Source organism: Cydia fagiglandana, chromosome 20, assembly GCF_963556715.1.
Source record: "Cydia fagiglandana chromosome 20, ilCydFagi1.1, whole genome shotgun sequence".
Taxonomy (NCBI): domain Eukaryota; kingdom Metazoa; phylum Arthropoda; class Insecta; order Lepidoptera; family Tortricidae; genus Cydia; species Cydia fagiglandana.
This window is the reverse complement of record NC_085951.1, coordinates 12,581,083-12,602,266: the sequence shown is the minus strand read 5'-3', so window position 1 is coordinate 12,602,266 and position 21,184 is coordinate 12,581,083. Positions and strand designations below refer to the sequence as shown.

At 39.8% G+C, this 21,184-nt stretch overlaps 1 protein-coding gene across 3 annotated transcripts in view; it reads left to right on the top strand.

The window, feature by feature from the left end:
• LOC134674457 (fatty acid synthase-like) overlaps window positions 1-21,184 on the top strand; it is a 71,144-nt gene that overhangs the window by 25,030 nt on the left and 24,930 nt on the right. Inside the window, exons 5-17 of one of the 3 annotated variants that reach the window (XM_063532531.1) lie at window positions 1,002-1,205; window positions 1,618-1,734; window positions 3,337-3,500; window positions 8,961-9,103; window positions 9,930-10,133; window positions 10,621-10,810; window positions 11,885-12,044; window positions 12,368-12,537; window positions 12,992-13,143; window positions 13,812-13,995; window positions 14,224-14,372; window positions 14,802-14,986; window positions 15,980-16,099. In XM_063532531.1, the coding sequence (XP_063388601.1) occupies window positions 1,002-1,205; window positions 1,618-1,734; window positions 3,337-3,500; window positions 8,961-9,103; window positions 9,930-10,133; window positions 10,621-10,810; window positions 11,885-12,044; window positions 12,368-12,537; window positions 12,992-13,143; window positions 13,812-13,995; window positions 14,224-14,372; window positions 14,802-14,986; window positions 15,980-16,099 (2,142 nt within the window). Of the gene's footprint in view, window positions 1-1,001; window positions 1,206-1,617; window positions 1,735-3,336; window positions 3,501-3,543; window positions 3,653-3,829; window positions 3,957-8,960; window positions 9,104-9,929; window positions 10,134-10,620; window positions 10,811-11,884; window positions 12,045-12,367; window positions 12,538-12,991; window positions 13,144-13,811; window positions 13,996-14,223; window positions 14,373-14,801; window positions 14,987-15,979; window positions 16,100-21,184 lie in introns of those variants that run through there. The other 2 variants (XM_063532529.1, XM_063532530.1) reach the window with 2 other exon arrangements.

Here is a 21,184-nt window from a genome sequence, read left to right as displayed (position 1 = left end):
CGATAAAAGCTTGTACCAAAAACAATTTTTTTGCCAAAAACTTATTTTATTTAATTAACTAAATCGACTACACATCACATTTACGTTGTAACTAATGCATTTGCACTAAAATCCTTACCAAACACCTAAAACACACCTTTTCCCACCACATTCAAATATCAACTTTATCCCATTGAACTAAGATCCACTTTCCAAACACGAAGTAAGTTAGAAGTTTGAATTGAATTGCCTGAGCCTTTGCCTTCAGAGTTGCAGATTAGTTAAAATGCTTTTATAACTCAATGTGAAACGCTACAATAAAACAGAGAAACTATGAATCGGAAAGTTATATGAAAAGCATTTAGCTTTCGCCGTAATAATATAAAAGTTACTAATGTGTTGTTTGAAGTTACGAGTAATTGTAATAAATTACTAAATGGTATAGTCAGACCGTAAAAAGTCTGCAGCGATTTTGATAGCCCACGCAGTGCAAGTGTCATTTTAAACGTCAAACTTCTATGAAATTATGACGTATAAATAACACTTACGCTGCGTGGGCTATCAAATCCGCTGCAGACTTTTATTGGTGCGACTATAGTAGTAGTTAATAGAAGGGTTGTTTGGTAAATTTAAGCCACAAACAAAATATCCTCTAGACTGAGCATAGTCGCGCTACCCCCTCTGCCACGCATGCGGTAATTTTACTCCATGTTCGAGTTGAAAGTGTCTTTGAGTGACGTCCGTGTCTTTGAACGGACCGATCACGGCACGGGACTTCGCTCACCTCGTCCCGCGCACCCCCGCATTTTCGGCATCATCGGTTGCATGAAATAATTGCACTAAACTTCCTAGTCTATGATTTAAGCATTCTGAATTTTGTAAAATTATTTGCCGTTAACATAATTAATAAACAGGTCTACCGCGATATAAATACATTGTTTTTAACTTAAAATCCGACGTTGAGTTTCACCCGTTTGTTTAATTAAATATACTCAAACATTAACGATCAACTTTCTCCACAGTTGCTCCCGCGCTATGCTGGCCAACCGCATCTCCTACTGGCTCGGCGTCACCGGTCCATCTTACACGGTAGACTCAGCTTGCTCAAGCTCCCTCTACGCCTTGGAACACGCCTTCAGGGCTATAAGAGACGGCCACTGTGACTCCGCCATCGTCGGGGGCTCCAATCTCTGCCTTCATCCTTACGTCTCACTTCAGTTCTCAAGGTAACTTGTTTTGAAATATCATAAAAGTTGTTTACCTATATGATTCTACTAGTTACAAGTATTATTTTTGTTGACTCGTGGGAAAAGTAATAATCAAAAGCTTTTCAATCTCGTACCCAATAAGGCCACTCAGCAAGTTTCATGTCCTTAACACGGCATTCGACTGAAAAATGAAAAGCTCTCCTTTACATCACAATTATATAAAATACTATTTTTCCTTGGATTGTCCCTTTCACTGCCAAAAATATATTCAGTAATCTATATTCATTAAGTGACGCGCGCGGCTTCAGCCCAATTTCAACCTTCGTGAATTCTGATAAGGTTCATGAAGATGCGCCGGCGCCGCTCACGATGGGCGCGGCATTTAAAGGGTTAAGAGTTATAAATTCTGTGAAAACTTTTTTTTTCATAGATTGGGAGTATTGTCACCCGACGGCCGTTGCAAGAGTTTCGACAACAGTGCCAACGGTTATGCGCGATCGGAAGCCATTGTCGTCGTGTTCCTACAAAAGGCCAAAGATTCTAGAAGGTAAGACCATTTCTTCTTCTTCAAGTGCCATCTCCGTCCAGGAGGTCGGCGACCATATATGTCTATATATGTCTCTCTATGTCCAGTCATGCGAATTAGTTCATCTATGCTCTTCACTTTTAAGTAGTCTCTTATATTTTCATTCCAATACCATTTAGATGTAGCTAAACCTTTGAAAAAAGAATTTGGTCGTATAGTCAGCAGCAGAAGTTACTAAGCGCGCCAGGTGTTCAAAATGATCTTGACGCGACTTTATTGTTAAGAGAATAAGAGCGTGTCAAGATAATTTTGAACACCTCGCCCGCTTAGCGACTTCTGTTTCTGACTGTACCATATGAAATACCCTGGATTGAATTTCAATGACTTTCCTTAGTCTTTGTGAGATGTTAAGATTTTAAAACATAGACTTTAGTGCAATCAACGACCGCTTTTAAGGATCGGTCGATTATATTTTTAGTTATAATAATTATGGATCCTTCTTTAAATATAGGGGTAGGTACATATTATGAGAAAGTTCCAATAGGCTTCCGATCGAATTATTTGATAAAATACAATAATTAAAATTATCATCCTTATTTCATTAGCACAGCTCAAAGATTTTTCACTAAGATATAATTTAGATATTTAAATTTACTTCTACTATCACTAAATTCGGTATATATTATTGACAGAACGCTAAGATGTGAGTTAAACTAGCACTACAATTGCTAATTCATTGCAATATGTTTAAAAAGTATAGCAAGCACATACAACAACACAACGCGGACAAACGTATAATTTTTAAGTTTCTGTAGGCACACTGCGCTACATTTCTTAAAACCATTTTAAAATGAAAACGTTGCAACTAATGCTTTACAAACTTCAATTTTGAACCTTATTTATACACGATTAAAGTTGATATTGCTCGTTATTTTACGTTTCAGTTGTGACGTTTTCTGACTACATATGTAACTTCAACACCCGTCTCACCTGTCATCTTGAATTCAACTATTCTCGTGGAAATGTCTCATCTTAAGAATGAGAACAATATTGCTCTAAGGAAAATGTAGGCTATATAAGAAGCTTATCTACTCGTATTGTAGTCGGTATTTTCTTTAGTTATATTTTCTTTACGTAGACTTGAACTTTCTTGGGTACCTAGTATACAATAAAACAGAATGCAATATAAATTTATATTACGAGAAAATAATGACTGGTTTATTTGGTAACCCTCCAAAACTTATCTCATGATTTGCCGATTCAATTTGATTAACCTCTAGCCGCCCAGAGACCTATAAAAAGGTCTCGTGTTCCATTCTAATTTGAACTTTGTGTAGACAAAATACAATTTCATTTTGCTTGGCAAGGTTTGACGTATGGGCGGCTAGAGGTTAAAACGTTTTGCTTCATTGATATTGAGTGTAATATTGAGAAATCTACTTTGTATATAAATTTCTAAGATTGTCTCTCTGTCTATAATAATATTCTTAGCAAATAAAGCTTTAGTGCTAGGGGCCTAGTTTGAAAGTGCCCCTAAAGTATCTTAGAATACCTACTTCTTAGATACTTTAAGGGTGCTGTATAAGGGCTGTACCTAATGCATTTGTTTCTATTATTGACCAGAGTATACGCCCAGCTGCTGCACGCCAAGACAAACTGTGACGGCTACAAAGAACAGGGTATCACATACCCCGCCGGGCATATACAAAAGATGTTGCTTCGAGAGTTCTACGAAGAGTGCTCCGTGCCTCCTCAGACCATGGAGTTTGTTGAGGCCCATGGAACTGGTAAGACTTATATTCTGTGAACTGCGACTGCTACAAGGATCAGGGTATCACGTAGCTCAACAGGCATATCAAGAAGATGTTGCTTCGAGAGTTCTACGAAGAGTGCTCCGTACCTCCTCAGAGCATGGAGTTTGTTGAGGCCCATGGAACTGGTAAGACTTATATTCTGTGAACTGTGACGGCTATAAGGAATAGGGTATCACGTAGCTCAATGGGCATATCCAGAATATGTTGCTTAGAGAGTTCTACGAAGAGTGCTCCGTGCCTCCTCAGAGCATGGAGTTTGTTGAGACCCGTGGAACTGGTAATACTTATATTCTGTGAACTGCGACTGCTAGAAGGAAAATTGCATCACGTACCCTGCAGGGCATATCCAGAAGATGTTGCTTCGAGAGTTCTACGAAGAGTGTTCCGTGCCTCCTCAGACCATGGAGTTTGTTGAGGCGCATGGAACTAGTAAGACACTTATATTCTGTAAAGTCTAAACTATGACGGCTACAAATAACAGGGTCAGGGTATTACATCTCCGGACATATACAGAAGATGCACTTATTAAGAGTTTTACAAAGAGTGAGTGCTCATTGCTCACTGACCCCTTAAACAAAGCAAATTCGACATATTATGTTGATGTTTAGTAAGCATACAATTAGAAATTGCACGCCTTGGTGAACGAATGGTCTCGCTTTTATCACGTCATGAATGTGTGTGCAAGACAGATCCATGACACGACATTAAAGTTCTCATGATAGAAAATTGAATAAAAATCACAATAAAGCCTCATCTTATCGCATCTCGATTTTATAAAAATTGTTATTCGAAACGTTACCACGAGGAATAATAAAATAAGTAAGTAAATACTTAAATCATATTCCTTTGAAAAATTAAAAACGAAACACCTAATCGCTTTTGTAGAATCTTCTCGGAGATACTACTTTAGATCCACTGCACTATATATTTATGGATGATACTTACTTTGCGGTCAAAAGCAATATCCCAGAACCCCGGATATATCACGAAATGAACATTCGCAAATCCATCTCGAATCTAGGTTACCCGCGCAGTCGGTCATGTTAATTAAGGTGCAAATACAGTACCTACAGCAGATACACAGGTACCGTTCGAATTCCGACTTTCGGAACTGTAACCATTTGCGACTAACTGACAGGCTGATATCGATGATGCCGGCATGCCTCTCAACTAGGTTAATAAAGTTGGTCAAGCAAATCTTGTCAGTAGAAAAAGGCGCGAAATTCAAATTTTCTATGGGACGATAACCCTTCGCGCCTACATTTTTTGAATTTGCCGCGTTTTTCTACTGACAAGATATGCTTCGCCATCTATAGTAATATTTCTCTTCCTGTAGTAATATTACTGCAGGAATCTTCAAATTTAATATACATTTTTCGGTAAAATGGCCTTTTAGAATCAGAATGTTATTGGAACTGAAAAGTCAATTTGCCTCACCCAGTCAACCTAGATAAATAATTAAAAGCAACAAAGCAACGCTAAACCTAGTTTGTCAGCCATTGTTTATTCACGTCAAAAACAGCAATGCGCTTCTCGAACCGACAAAAGACTTTCTTCAATCTACAAATTGGACTTCCTTGAGTCTAAGACCTGGTCACGAATTATATAGACGAAGCTCAGAATTTTTCAGTTAAAAAAATGGTTAACATGATTGACACTAACCTGACACGTATCACTGACAGTTACAGATGTAGTGCATAATTATTTTCCATCGTATTTTCTCGGAAACGTTCGTTTTTGTCATGGTATTTCAGTCAACCTCAATACTTTTTGTTCCGAGACTGACTGAAATAGCAAGGCACGTTCCGAACATTTCCGTGGAAATACGATGGAAAATAACTATGCACTACATTTGTAATACAGTCGATGTCCACTTTGCAAGGGAATGGGTTGTGAATAAATGAATAAATGGAAATCGGCAATCAGAAAATATCGTTACAAATTAAATATTGGTAAGAAAAACTCCATAACGACGTTAAGAATTTCTAAAGAGGAATCGAAAAGTGAAGTCTACAACTCTTCCTACGGCGCTGTATACCCGCCGTATATATACAATTGAAAAACCATTCAATTATGTAATTTATAGCTTTCCGATAAGTTCTACAATTGAATGACTTTTCAAATGTAGATAAAGCCTTTTATACTTAGAAAGTTGAGCTGCACTATCGATAGGTAAGTACTCGAAGCGTTCAAAATCCAAAGTCTTTTAACAACTCTAAAAGGTTTCTAAAGCATTCCTGACCATTGAAAATGTGAATCTCCACGCGATAAGTACCTTCTGCGATATTTCCCGTTAAAATGTGCTTGGAGGCGGATTCTGATTTTACAATTAGATAGCGGTTTTGATATTATTTTGATACGACAATGACGCTGATTGGCACATGTGAAATAAAGTAAGAGTCAAGATGCGTGCCAATAACTAAGATGATCAATTGATCATCAAGGTCCTATCACAATCAGTTAAAAATCATAACAAATGGTTAAACAAATCATAATAAATGGTTAAACAAATCATAATAAATGGTTAAACAAATCATAACATATGGTTAAACAAAATCATAACAAATGGTAAAAAAATCATAAAAAATGGTTAAACAAATCATATCAAATGGTTAAAAACATCATAACAAATAGTTAAACAAATCATAACAAATGGTTAAACTATAATAGACCCCCTGACCATTAAACATGTGAATTTCCACGCAATAGTTTCCAGAAAATTTTCCGTTAAAATGTACGGCTCCATTTAAACAGGGTAGCTAAACGTAAACTAATTGTGTGGGCGTTGTGCTAAAGGCAAAATGGGAACGCGTAGCTGGGTGTCTTTATTGTCTGTGCATAAACGAGAATAGCGAAAATAGATATAGGGCACAATTTCACTAGTGAAACTGACATGTGATGTAGCCATATGACAGTAATTGCTACTCTTGTTAATAAGTTAATAACTTTATAAATGTTTTTATTGTTATATAAAAAATTATAAACTAAAATTATACTAAATTAATAAAAAGAAAACCTAAACTACAATAAAAAATCGCCCCTCGGCAAGGTACCGTAGACGCTGCCAGCATTACCTCGCTGAATTGCAATGCTTATGCGTTGTGCGAGGAAGCTGCCAGCCCTACGGTCCCCAGTTACATCCACCAGCCTCTTTGCTAATGCGCCGAATAATTTTAAAGCACCGAATTTTACTATAACTTTATTAATTTCTGAATATCAGGGTATGAAATAATAAGTAGGTAGAACTTAAAATTGTATGTATTTAAAATTTATGGACCCGGGTATGTCCTTAAACTACGTCCAAGGCCACCGGTAGATGGGCAGCAGCGTCCCTCAAATTCGGTTTACTCGACTGCGATCGCCAACCCGCCTACCAAGCGTGGTGATTATGGCATTCACCCCCCACAAGGGGGAGGCCTATGTTCAGCAGTGGACGTCTTATGGCTGAGATGATGATGAAAATTTATGTGATTTAAAGTGGTACCTAGTGTATATTTTCCATCATATTTTCACGGAAACGTACCGACGTCTCTTGCTATTTCAGTAAGTCTCGGTACAAGACTGAGGTTGACTGAAGTGGCATGACAAATACCTACGAACGTTTTCGAGAAAATACGATGAAAAACAATTATGCACTACATCTGTAAGAGCCAAGGTGACAATGGTACATCGACTAACGCCAAATTAAAAGAAAATCGGAATAACTATGACTATTGTAGTATAGTTGATAGAAAAACTAGGCTACTCTAAACATTGTTAGCGCTCAAAACTGTAAGCATGATGTTAAAAAGCCTTTGTGAAAACTACGCTTAATGCATGAAGAAAATAACTAGAAGATGCAAACTTTAAAGAGCAAAGTGCGGCCAATTTGGCTCGTTTGTGATGAAACTACAACATTGTTGTACAAAATATAACATATAAACATAGACTACTAAGTGTAGACTCCGTATTTGGAAGGGGAAGGCATGGCCTTGCACTTGTAAAAATTACGTAGCTAGCCGCTTGATTCGTCTTGCATCTTACTAGGGACAAGAGTATCAGCTCCATATTATACTACAACATTTTTATATCCAAATTATTTATTTAAATCTAACATGTTTGATATTGGTTACTTACAGTGGCCCGTATTTTGAAAATAATATTAGCGAATTTCTTTACCACTTTTTTATTGAGAAGTTTTAGCGTTTTATAAAAGTAAAAGGCGTTGTAAAACGAGGTTGTAAAATTAATTCAAACAGATATTAAATAACAAAACAAATAAATCATAAATCTAGCCCTAAATTAGCCTGAGGCATTGTTCCCAGGACGCTGGCCGTAAAAGGCAATCTAAATTAGTGTGGAAGCCCCAATGAGTTGTGATCGCGATCTAGTAGATAGTCATCTGTGTGCCGAACGCTAACCTAATAATGCTCACACGGTAAGAAGCGAGGCATGCAGGGTATTTTGTGGTTTTTAAATAGACTGGTGCAGAAAATACAGCTAGTTTTGGCATGAATATAACATGTTGGGGGCTGTTCATAAATTACGTCATCGATTTTTGACGACGACGACCCCGTTTCCACCTACGTCATGCTACCATCATCCGATGTCCAGCCCCTCCCCTCTTCCCTAATTTGAAATGACGTAATTTATGAGTAGCCCCTAGGTACTATTGACACAAGATGGGATAGAAATATGAATTTACTTTCAGAGTTTACAAAAGCTATTGGGTGCTGGAGAACAAATAATTATTATTTATTTTGTTGATAATTTAATTAAAGAGAAACAGTCAAAAAATATTAATTTTCAATTTACGCAGGATCAATTTGATAAATTACTTTATGAACTAGTCTCAGTTTCATGAAAAGACGTACATAATTACGTACTTAGTTAGATTTTTTTTCTTATACATAATAGGATGAACAGCATTTAACTGCCAGGGGGCGTGACCTAGGAACAAACTTGTATGACGGTGGACGCACATGTGCGTCGGGGGCAGTGAATGTGTTAAATAGCATTAGGAAAACTTTAAAAAATCTAATTAGTCATCGTTGTCCTAGCATTTTACTACATCGGCGGTAGCACGGTACCATTTTTATCGCTTGTCACGTCCTAACAAGTATGCAAGTGCTGAAAAAGTGACGGGCATAGTGATAGGCGCTAAAAATAGAACCATGCTGTGCCCGCAGGACACTTTAGGGAATCTAGTAGGTGTCGAGGGAATCTACTGTAGGGCTAAGATGATCGGTTTATTATCATCTGTCATCACATTATAAGAAGTATGTAAGTGCGAAAGTGACGCTTGACATGACAAGTGATAAAACTGCGACCATGATACTCGTAACGCCGCTGGAATCCACTTAGCAATCTCAAGAACTGGCCTGTTCTTACAGACTTTACAGAGTTCTAACAAAATTATACCTACCTTTAATAACCAGATTATTTTCCACACAGGTACCAAAGTCGGTGATCCAGAGGAGCTGGTCGCGATCGACGAGATCTTCTGCACTGGTCGAGACAAGCCACTCCTCATCGGCTCCATAAAGTCCAATCTTGGACACAGTGAGCCGGCTTCTGGTCTCTGCTCTGTAGCCAAGGTAACCACATTAAGATACAAATAAACTTACTTACTTTACTTCTCGTTTGCACATAGGTAGGTACATTGACAACACAAATAATTTACATTCAGTCCGAGCAAGCTTAATTTAATAAAATCAGTTGAGTTTTACATTTGACTCCGCCAGTATTCCATTATGTTCTCCAGCGTAAAGCTTATAGAGCGCTCCAAACAGAACTCGAGCGAATTTCTCAGTAATATATTAAGGACTTAAAGCTTTGTAGAAGCTGGCCATTGTACGTCTTCACAGAATAATTTAATACGCGTTCGGACCAAAACGCTGTATAAAAGTGGTAAAAAAGTGCACTTGCTTTCTTATTTCACGGATAGAGGATACAGTTAGTGAGCCAAAAAGAAATAGATGAATAAAATCTTAATGCATTGCACTAGGATTTGCTGAAAATTGTGCACACTCAAAGAAAATACTTAAACTCTGGCATGCTTTTTTATTCTTACTATCTTGGATTATATTTAGCACTTACATAGGTATGCAAAGCTGTGGTGAATCTGCATAAATGTAGGCAAAAATTAAAATGCTTCCAACTTTTTAAAAATCTTTGAGTCTCCTTTTTACCTACACAATTAGTAAAACTTGGTTGCGAAAATAGAGCAATTCAGCTTCACACTATTTTTTTAATCGTTTTTGAAAATCTGAATCATAGCAAATAACACAAGGCTACGCTAATAAAGCAGAAATAAAGTCTTTCCATCAAAATCAAAATATGACGGAATATTTTTATATGGGATATTTACAAAAGAGACTTTATGTTCATATACGTTTCTTCTAACTTATTTCTATCTCCCAGATGTGCATCGCCTACACCACCGGCTTCATCCCCCCCAACCTAAACTACCACACCCCCCGAGAGGGCGTGGAGGCCCTCGTCAACGGACACCTCCAGGTGGTCACGGAGAAGCACCCTTGGAACAAGGGGATGTGCTCCATCAATAGCTTCGGATTTGGTGGTGCCAACGCTCACGTGCTGCTGAAGAATGTGGCAAGGCCTAAGGTAAGATTAGACTAAAATCTACTAGATTAATTTTTCCCCTCAATAAAAGACAGTCGAAATTAAAATCAAAAGTAACCTCAAATTCCGTTTTTTTCTATTGCATAATTTTGCTGTGCTATAGTCGGGTAAAATCTGAGGTAATCGTGAGGTAGCTTTTGATGTTTTGCAAAACAAGAGAATGTCAGTTTACTTTACCTTCACAATCTGCCATTTACAAGTTTAAGCCAAATTATTAGCCCAAAAATATTACAATTTTTGGTACTCATTAAGTAGTAGCATCGTAAAAAATAGGTGCATTAGCTATTTGTGAGATTCATTAGTAGCATCGTAAGACAGCTTTAAAAACGAACCAAAACATCCGCTTCTGAAAGGTCGGCTATCAAAACCAACACTAAACAAAGCGAACCCATAATTCAGAACATCAATGTATGGCATTTGAAACCAAGTTTTTCTGAACTCTTAGAACTTAAGCATATTCTCTCATCAGATCAACAACGGCCTACCAGAAGACGACCTACCCCGCCTAGTCTGCGTATCTGGTCGTACGGAGTCCGCCGTAGCCAAGATCCTGGACGACTTGGAGTCGCGGACGGTGGATGCTGAGCAAGTGAGGCTGTGGCACGCCATACATGATGAGGATATCGGTGGACATGTAGTTAGGGGATACACATTGCTGCGTAAGTATTTCCTAATGTTTGGAATTGCTAATGTTTGGATTTATATGAATTATTTTCACATTCGATAGTGTTTGTACTCCTGCTGCCAACAAGTTAGGTACGGTCAGCCAAGAAAGTGGTGTACCACTGTTCGACTCTATCAATCAGATGATAGAGTCGAAAAGTGGTAGACCACTTTTTTGGCTGACTGTACCAAAAATCGATGACAGCGAGTCCACTTTGCTCTCATGCTTTTACTAAATCTTAACAAGGTTCATGCGAAAAGACTTTAGATAGTAGCATGAGTATACAGGGCGGTTTTTGAACAACTAGCCATATTGTGCGAGGTGATTATATAGGCCATACTGAATAACTTTTTCTATGGGACCAACTCTGAAATCACAAAATTTTTTTGGCCGTTTTGGTCGAGTGGATGTCGACGTTTTCTATGAGAAGCCCAAATTTTTTTTGGATTTGGGTAAAAGTTGTTCAGTATGGCCTATATAATCACCTCGCACAATATAGCTAGTTGTCCCAAAAACGCCCTGTATTGACAAGATGTCCGCAGCTCTGACGACGCTATGGAAACATAAAGTTATCACAGCTAAGATGCGCCCTTTATCATTCTGTTTCTTGTAACTCGGTAACTCGGTACATTTTCTACTCTATCATCTTTAGCAATGGTCGATACCAACCATTCATATGTTATGTTAGATTTGATCATCATCATCATCATTGGCCACCTCATCTGTTGTAGATGCTTGTTGCGGCGCTTGTGTGTTTATGGGGTCCCGCATCGCCGTTGATGGCTATAAATTCCTATAAGTAGCAGCGCGGGATTTCTTGCCACATCGATCGCACACAAAACGCGAGTCGGTAGGAGGCGGTAGAGGACGATGAAGACTTTTCCGTTTAAGGTTCTCCAGCCAGTCATCGTCATGCTTAGAAGTTCCGAGTTTAATTCATGACGCCACTCAGGTGCGCGGCGCGTTTCTCCCAGCCCTCGGTCCGAATGCCAAAACTGTCCATGCCACGCTTACAGTTAGATTTGATACACTGACAATATGGTTGTTATTAACAAACGTATTCGTGCAGGCTCAACCCCTACAAAGAGCCAGTCTATGGCCCGCAGCATGGAATACTTCTCTGGCTTGAAGAGGCCGGTCTGGTTCGTCTACTCTGGCATGGGATCGCAGTGGGCCGGCATGGCCACGCAGCTCATGAGGATTCCCATCTTCGCTGCTGCTATTCACAAGTAAGTAGATACACCATATTATACTAATTTCTAGTAGATGTAACTCTTTTAAAGCAACAATGTTAACTCTAGTGCGTGATTATAATAGGATATTGCAATTCTTAATTTTCGTCATCGTTCGATATGGCCGTTGATTTGTGGCAGCGTACAACCAGTTATTTTTGTAATTCTAAAGAAGTATTTGTCTTACACATTAAGATGGTATAGTATCAGATGAAGATGACTAAGTTAGAAATTAAAGATATTTGCTACAATGATACTGTTCTCGCGTCGTTTTAATTTAGCCGTCCTTCCCACTAACAATTCTCATATTTTCTTGTCAGATGCCACAAAGCCCTTGAGCCCAAAGGCATCAACCTGACCAGAATCATCACGGAGCCCGACCCAAAGATCTACGACAACATCCTCCACTCATTCATCGGCATCGCCGCTGTCCAGATTGGTCTCACTGATGTGCTGAAGTCTCTTGGCATTGAGCCTGATCATATCATTGGTAAGTAAGCAGTTTATGAATGTAGATTCACGTAAACAGTAAACACAACCTTCTGTGTTGATAGAAATTCTAAAAACCGAACAGATTTAATCATTAATTCGATGACGAGTACTTAAATAATATAAATAAGCAATAATTTAGAAAGTGCCATTAGTTCTGACTACTTTCAAGACTGATTCACAAAATCAGGTTTTAAATAATTTATGCTAATATTATTCACCAATTTTCTAATCATTCTTGTGGCGTATTAGTGCCAAACTCTGGTTCCAGATAGAAGTTCAAATCCAGAAGAATGGCTTTATTTCGTTTGTTCACTGTCCTTTTTCTTTTAACATTTTCTGGCATCCCAGTGAATCATTTGAGAGTATATTTTGAGTCCGTGGGGTATCTTAATTCCGGCTTCTCACCCTTTGCTCTTTATTCTACAAGTCTACAACAAGTTATGTCTTCTCAGGTCACAGCGTAGGCGAGCTCGGTTGCGCATACGCAGACGGCTGCTTCACCGCGGAACAGATGATCCTGGCCGCGTACTACCGCGGCAAGGCCTCTGTTGAGACTCCCTTCATCAAAGGATCTATGGCTGCTGTCGGTCTTGGATACAAACAGGTTAGAAGCACTTTCAATAATTTGTAAAACATTGAAAAATACTGTTAAAAGCTGGCTGGAAGTAGTGATTCATAATAAACAATGGTCTTTCCTACAAAAGAGGATGCAAAAGATCGTTCGGAGTAAAAAAAATAGTGGAACAGCGGACCCGGAGGTCCGCTGTACTTCGGAAGTAGTAGATGAGGATGCACCTAGATAAATAATGAGGGAGACAAAGAAGAAGATTACTTCACTTTTTTGCATTATGGGATTGAAATTCACTTGTAACTTATGGTTAGCCTGCTCTTTTAGACTCTTAACGGACCTCAAATGAGCTGTTCACAACACAGTTGATTAAGCGATGTTTAATGATTATTATTTCCATCTGCATTTAGTTTTCTACAAAAATCTTAGGTCCTTTTCGTTGTTGAACATTTATTCAGTGAGCTTTCCATTTGCTCCTGCCTCTACGCTAAGGTCATTACAACTAAGCCCCCCCCCCCCCCACAACCCCACATCTAGCGTCTTTCGAGCGTCGGCGTCTGTCGGCGTCTGGTCAGCGCTATGGAAAATGACGTCGCTGCGCAGTTGCGTCGACGTTGCGTCGAGCAGCGGCCATAGAGTTGTAGACGCCGACGCTCGAAAGACGCTAGATGTGGGGGGGTCCTAATATCAACTATCCTTACCAGATGAAGACAATGTGCCCCCACGAGATCGAAGTAGCCTGCCGCAACGGCCCTGAGTCCAGCACCATCTCCGGCCCAGCTGATGCCATGAAGGAGTTCGTCGGCAAACTCACTGCCAAGGGCATCTTCGCCAAGGAAGTCCCTTGCTCCAACATTGCTTATCACTCCAGATATATTGCTGAAGCTGGTAAGTCATCATCATTCGCTTGCCCTTTCCCCATTCATTTGGGGTTGGCGCAGCATGTCTTTTTCTTCCATACATCTCGGTCACCTTTCTTTCATTTCATATCATCTCTCGCACTTTATCCATTTTCCTCGGTTTTCCTTTCCTGTCGGTCTAGCATGAGTTACGTTCTCGCGCGCAACTTCTCGACTCCATTTAGTATATTTTCTTCAATTTTGCAATTTTCTTCAGGTCCTACCCTCCTGAAGTACCTCAAAGAGGTGATCCCCGACCCCAAACCTCGTTCGGAGAAGTGGGTGTCCACGTCAGTGCCCCAACAGTTCTGGCACGACAAGAAGGCAGAGTTCTCCTCTGCTGAGTACCACACCAACAATCTTCTGGTAAGTTAGTTATCATCAATGTCTTCTAATACTGTTATCACTACTTATCACAGAATGTCAATACTTAGGACTTTATTCCATTTCAATAAGTAAACTGACGTAACTTAACAAAACGGTAAAAACACCTACCTACGTGATTTCTGAATCTGAACCATGGACAAGTTTAGTGTGAATTGCTAGCGCATAAGCGCACTACATGTGCCTACACTGCAGATTGGGCTGCATAATGCATGCGATCCTTTTGCAAACATATGCATTCGCGACGCATACGCCAGATCTGGCCACAGCTTGAGATATTAGGGCTTGGCAGAGGACCGGACGAGTTGGAGATTGCTCCGCCGACAAGAGCACAGCTCTTAAATATAAAGAAGAAGAAGAAGAGGGATTATATCTTCATCAATCCATTATAACTTGACCTGACCTTCACAGAGCCCAGTTCTCTTCGAAGAAGCCTCCCGCTTGATCCATCACAACGCCATCACGATCGAAATCGCGCCCCATGGTCTGCTGCAGGCCATTTTGAGGCGCTCCCTGAAGAAGGACGTCGTCAATGTACCGCTGACGCAGAAGGGACATGAGGACAATGTCCAGGTCTTCCTTACTGCTTTAGGAAAGTGAGTATTCTCTATTGTACGTATTTACTTGGTCAACCGAAGTTCGGCTAAAAAAACTAAATGGATTTTAACAAAAAGTGAACGCAGGTTTTAAGTTTAACACTCAAACTTGCTCTTCAAGGAATGATTATTCGATATTATAATTTGACGGTTTTAATTACAATACCAATAAAAGTCCAAGTAATAATTAACATCACTTTGATCAACTTTATAGATTAGTGTTAGATTAGCTTTTTAGATAATTAGTGCCTACGTCAAATCATGGGATTAGTTGTCAAGTGGACCCCAGGCTCCCATGACCCGTGGCAAAAATGCCGACATAACGCGAGGAAGAAAAGAGATCAACTTTTTAGATTATTAATTATTATGGTCACGTAACACTCGTAACAGATAATAAAACGGCATTTATTATTAACGGTTCTTATAAATGAATGAATGAATGAACGTTTATTTACAAGAACATATGGTACAGTACAGTGGAAGTTATTGCAGTCTTATTATTAGTACATTAGGGGTCATCCATTAATTACATCACACGTTTAGGGGGAGGGAGGGGGTCAAGAAAATGTGACATATTGTGACATGGGGGAGGGGGGAGACACAAACTTTGTGACGTCACTTTAAGTTCATCAGTAACCGAAAATTTATTTAAATTATTTTAATCGCTGTACATTTAAATAACAAGTTTTTAAAACGATAATCGTTTTTATTCGTTTAATTTTCTTTCCTAAGCAGTTTTGGGTTATAAAATAAATAATATTTATATCGTCAAACATATTTTGATAAAATATTAATAATACTTAGGTACTTACTTAATTCGATTTGGCAATTTCGTAGAAAAAATGTGACGTCACACTAGGGGGGAGGGGTTTGCCAAATGTGACCAAGTGTGACAAGGAGGGGGGGAGGGGTCAAAAAACCTAGAAATTCGTGTGACGTAATTAATGGATGACCCCTTATTGTGCATTATTTTCAAATAAAACTTTCTTTCAGATTGTACGAGGCCGGTTTAAACCCGCACCTGGCCGAAATCTACCCGCACATCCAATTCCCAGTGTCTTTGGGAACCCCGATGATGGCTCACTTGGTGGAGTGGGAGCACAGCGAAGACTGGTAAGAAAATTAATTAGGAATTAAACCCACTACTGAGAATTGTTGCAGCAGTGGTGGCCGAGTGGATATGACGTCTGACTTTCAATCCGGAGGTCGCGGGTTCAAATCCTGGCTCGTACCAATGAGTTTTCCGGAACTTATGTACGAAATATCATTTGATATTTACCACTAGCTTTTCGGTGAAGGAAAACATCGTGAGGAAACCTGCATACATCTGCGAAGAAATTCAAAGGTGTATGTGAAGTCCCCAATCCGCATTGGGCTAGCGTGGGGACTATAGCCCAAGCCCTCTCGCGCATGAGAGGGGGCCTGTGCTCAGCAGTGGGACCTATATAGGCTGAAATGATGATGATGATGACTGAGAATTGTTATTAGAGAAAAGTGATTTACAAATACCTATCCTGTTTTCAGACAGCGAAGGACAATATTAAATATTTTTTGAAACGCAAAAATCGAAATTTTGTTATCTGCCTCTTTATCGCTCGAATATGCAAGAGTGATAGAGAGGTTAGATAACGAAATTTCGATTTTCTTGTTTTGCAGTAGACCCCCAGATTGTTACGGATAGTGATAGTAACGCCCCCTTCGCAGAGTTTCGCGTAATATTCCCTATTATTCACTTATTTGGACTAGGGCTCGCGGTCGGGTCCGGGTTTCGGGTACCCGTTGCCGGGGCCCCGTTCTCGTGCTACACGAAACCGGATTTGTGGCCCGTTCGGAACGGATAATTAGGATCCGTGTAATTAAGATCCGTGTACCCGTGTTACCCGTGTGTCCGGATCCACGGATATTAATTACACACGGGTCCGGCCCGTTCTCGACGTATAGTGACGATGACGATCGATCGCGTTCTTTATAAAAGCAAAGAATCTTATACCTTTAAACGAGCAATTCCATTATATTCAAATACTAAATGTACTATTTAACTAAACAGACTTGTAACCATTGTTACCAATAAACTTTCATTTTCATTTTATCATTTTCATTTTTTCAATTTCTATTTTTCGAGCATTTCGGAAATGGCTCTAACGGTTTCGATGAAATTTGCTGGGCGGGGGGGAACAAAACGAAAAAAAAAACAGAACGGCAACAACTAGGTATGACCAAATGAAAACAGCTGAACTAAGATTAGAAACTTTGACCGACTGAGTGGCAAACTAAAATCTTAAAAAATCCATTACTGAAAAAAATCCAATTCTTGTTTATAAAACAGCACGCGGGCTACTTCTTTAACTTTCCAAACAAAAGGTATGTCGGGTAAAATACCGGTGTCAAAATTGCCACGGCTATTTTATTGCATGTGCCGCCCGCAAACCATTATTATCTTAATCTACACGTGTACATTTCTATGAACTTCGCACGAAATAAAAATTATCTAAGTAATAAGTGGGAACGTGAGAAAAAACTAGAGTTGGACAAAAAAAAGTCTTCAGCGGATTTGATAGCCCACGCAGTGCAAGTGTCATTTATAGGTCATAATTTCATAGAAATTGTGATTGAAAAAAAATGTAGATTTAACCAAATCAATACGTTCATTTCATAAATTAACGTATTGATTTGGTTAAATCTACACTGCAGTAAGCCTATGATTACAGTTCTTATTTAGGTAAGTATTTATTATTTTAAGTGTTAGTTGAGTTTAAGATTATGTTTAGTTCAATTACCTACATATTAGTAACGTGCAACGTTACATTACAAAGTATGACGTTTAAAATAACTCTTCCACTGCGTGGGCTACCAAATCCGCTGCAGACTATTCTTGGTCTGACTCTAGTATCTTAATATTTATTATAAACCTACATGCTCATTATTTAATCATTTTTACAAGCAGTAACATTTAATATACAATTGGTGTCTCATTTAATATAATCCGACTAAATTACATTTCAGCAACACCTCCACATTTCACAAAATAAAATATCAAGACATTATCCACCAGTAGAATACCACCTCTTAAATATTGTTTATTCGAACCGGCCGGGGGAGTCGGTCCGCCGGCGCCGTGTATTCAATACTCGAACGAAGCCGAAGTCCGCGGCTCCGGAGCCGAGCGTAGATCCGGAGCCGAACGCACTACACGGGAACGGATCTTGACGGGTTCTTGTAATTCGGAGGCTTAGCTCCGCCGGGGCTAAGAACACGGATACACGGGTTGGCGTGTAGCACGGATATCGGGAGCCCTAATTTGGACCCGGGTATGTCCTTAAACTACGTCCAAGACCACCGGTGGACGGGCAGCAGCGTCCCTCAAATTCGGTGTACTCGACTGCGATCGCCAACCCGCCTGCCAAGCGTGGCGATTATGGCATTCACCCCCCATAAGGGGGAGACCTATGTTCAGCAGTGGGCGTCTTATGGCTGAGATGATGATGATTCACTTATTTTATTTAGGCGTCTTGTAAAATCAAAGAATCTTTAGTAAAAAGGCTTTCAACGGAAATCTTTGTTTAATCCAATGCTTAATGTACAAAAAATGAGCCTCAAGCGAATCTGCAGCGAGAATCTTTAATTAATCCTTTTGCTAATTATCTTTTCAATGTTTAAAAAAATATCTCGGAATACTTATTTATTTTCTCTTTTACCCATTTCATTTCGATTAAGAACCTTAATGAGAAATTAGCATTTATGCTGCTGATTATGACCGATTTATACTTTTAAACCTGCTGTATTTGTTAATTATTGTTTTTTGGAAGTCAAAAATTACCGCGAACTTTCTCAATATACCTATGCTAGCGAACCGCCCGGGCGTCGCACGGGTTAATGCACTTAAACCTTCCTCAAGAATTATTCTATTATCAGCTGAAAACTGCATGAAAATCCGTTCAGTAGTTTTTGAGTTAATCATGAACATACAAACAGACAGACGCGGCGGGTGACTTTGTTTTATAGGATGTAGTGATTCCATCGCTGGTCTTAAATAAACGATGTTATATTAATTCCTCCAACAAAGCCAAGAACTGGAATATCAGGGATCCTATTGAAAGGGCCGTCCTTTCTATAACAAGGGCCCTCACGCCCTAGGCACTAGAATTAGAGGGCACAAGAATTAATCACAATTAAGATGTCAATCAGATAAGAAAATGAAAAGCTTTAGGCTCTCAGCAACAAATAAATATAATTAATTTCTGTCTTGGCCAGATGCGATACAAGAGATACCTAAGATTTTAATTATAGGTAACTAGTTTCTGCCCGATACTTCGTCTGCGTAAAAGTTAACCCTTAAATGCATAACAAACCGGGCAAGTGCGAGTCGGACTCGCGCACGAAGGGTTCCGTACCATAATGTAAAAAAAAAACGGATAAAATGCAAAAAAACGGTCACCCATCCAAGTACGGACCACGCCCGACGTTGCTTAACTTTGGTCAAAAATCACGTTTGTTGTATGGGAGCCCCATTTAAATCTTTATTTTATTCTATTTTTAGTATTTGTTGTTACGCTACGTCTTACGTAGGCGAACAACGCGCGAACGCGGCGCGGCGCGGCGCGGCGAAAGCGGCCGCCGCCGCGCCGCGCCGCGCCGCGCCGCCTGACATTCGCGTGCAAATCGCGCCGCACCGCGTTCGCAACAAGATCGCTTACGTAGGACACTTCTATGGGCATCAAAGGATTGATTTCGCCGCGCCGCGCCGCGCCGCGTTCGCGCGTTGTTCGCCTACGTAAGACGTAGCGTTATAGCGTCAACAGAAATACATCATCTGTGAAAATTTCAACTATCTAGCTATCACGGTTCGTGAGATACAGCCTGGTGACAGACAGACGGACGGACGGACGGACAGTGAAGTCTTAGTAATAGGGTCCCGTTTTACCCTTTGGCTACGGAACCCTAAAAAACATTTATTCACGGAAACAGTATATTTTTACATAAATGATATGTACAACCTCCGCCAAACTGTATAAGAGTGACATTCCATTTCCAACTGCAGCTGCAATACTGTTCATTTTACTATGGAAATTGACAGTGACAGCGACGCGTTTCCATAGTAAAATAAACAGTATTGCAGCTGCAGTTGGAAATGGAATGTCACTCTAACAGGGGCCAAATTCGACATGTGCAACTGTCAGATTTCGCATCCACGTCAAATCAACAGTTGATTTTATTGCATACTGAATGTTGATTCCATCAACGGTGGATAATATCATTTGGTACAACCCAAACTCAACTCTAAACTAAGGGTGGTTCGGTTTGGTTTGCTTGTCACCCTAACTGTGGATTGTTAATGTCAAATTTTGACATTGTACGTATTCGAGAACTTATGATTTTTCCCACATCAACGGGAGATCAACACGATACGTCAAACGTCGCTTGTCGAATACCACCCCTGGTCCTGTCTTACTTCAATCATCATCATTGAGAGCCGGTTGTGTCCCACTGCTGGGCAAAGGCCTCCTCCTGTTTTTTCCATTCTTCCCGGTTTTTGAGCAGTCGTCGGCCATTCTTTAGGAGTCTAGCTCTTCTCGCCATCGCCGACGGGATTAATTCAATAGTAAAACCTAATCCATTTACCAAATTTTTACTTAATAAATTTAAGTAAACATTTGGCTGTTTCAAACATTTTGGCTGGTCCATTTTCTATGGGAGAGTAAATATTTTTTTCGCCATTTCAGGGTTGGTCCCATAGTAAAAGTTGCTCAGTATAAACCCCAACACCTCCCTAGCAACTCCCAAATGCTCTTATTTTTGGCCACCCTGTATTCGACATTGCTCCTTGCTCTTAATTACCATGAATTAGACTCACATATACTGTGCGTCTAAAGGCTCCTCTTCACGTTGGGCCAACGCCAATGCCAACGAGGGACGCAACCATGCGGTAGAATGAGATAGCAATATCACTTGCTCCCTCTAACGCATAAATGCGTCCCTCGTTGGCGTTGGCGTTGGCCCAACGTGAAGAGGAGCCTTAAAACTAAAATGTTTTCTAACCGTGTTGGCGTATCTCTCACAATCTTAGTGGCTATTTGGGCCATAAACTGGCACATTTTAAGTCACACCCCAGTCCCATTGGCAACTCACCAAGCACGCATTGTCTTTATGAGCTGTGTGTGTTGTTTAGTGAGGAGGAATATTTTTTTTGTTTTTCTAGGA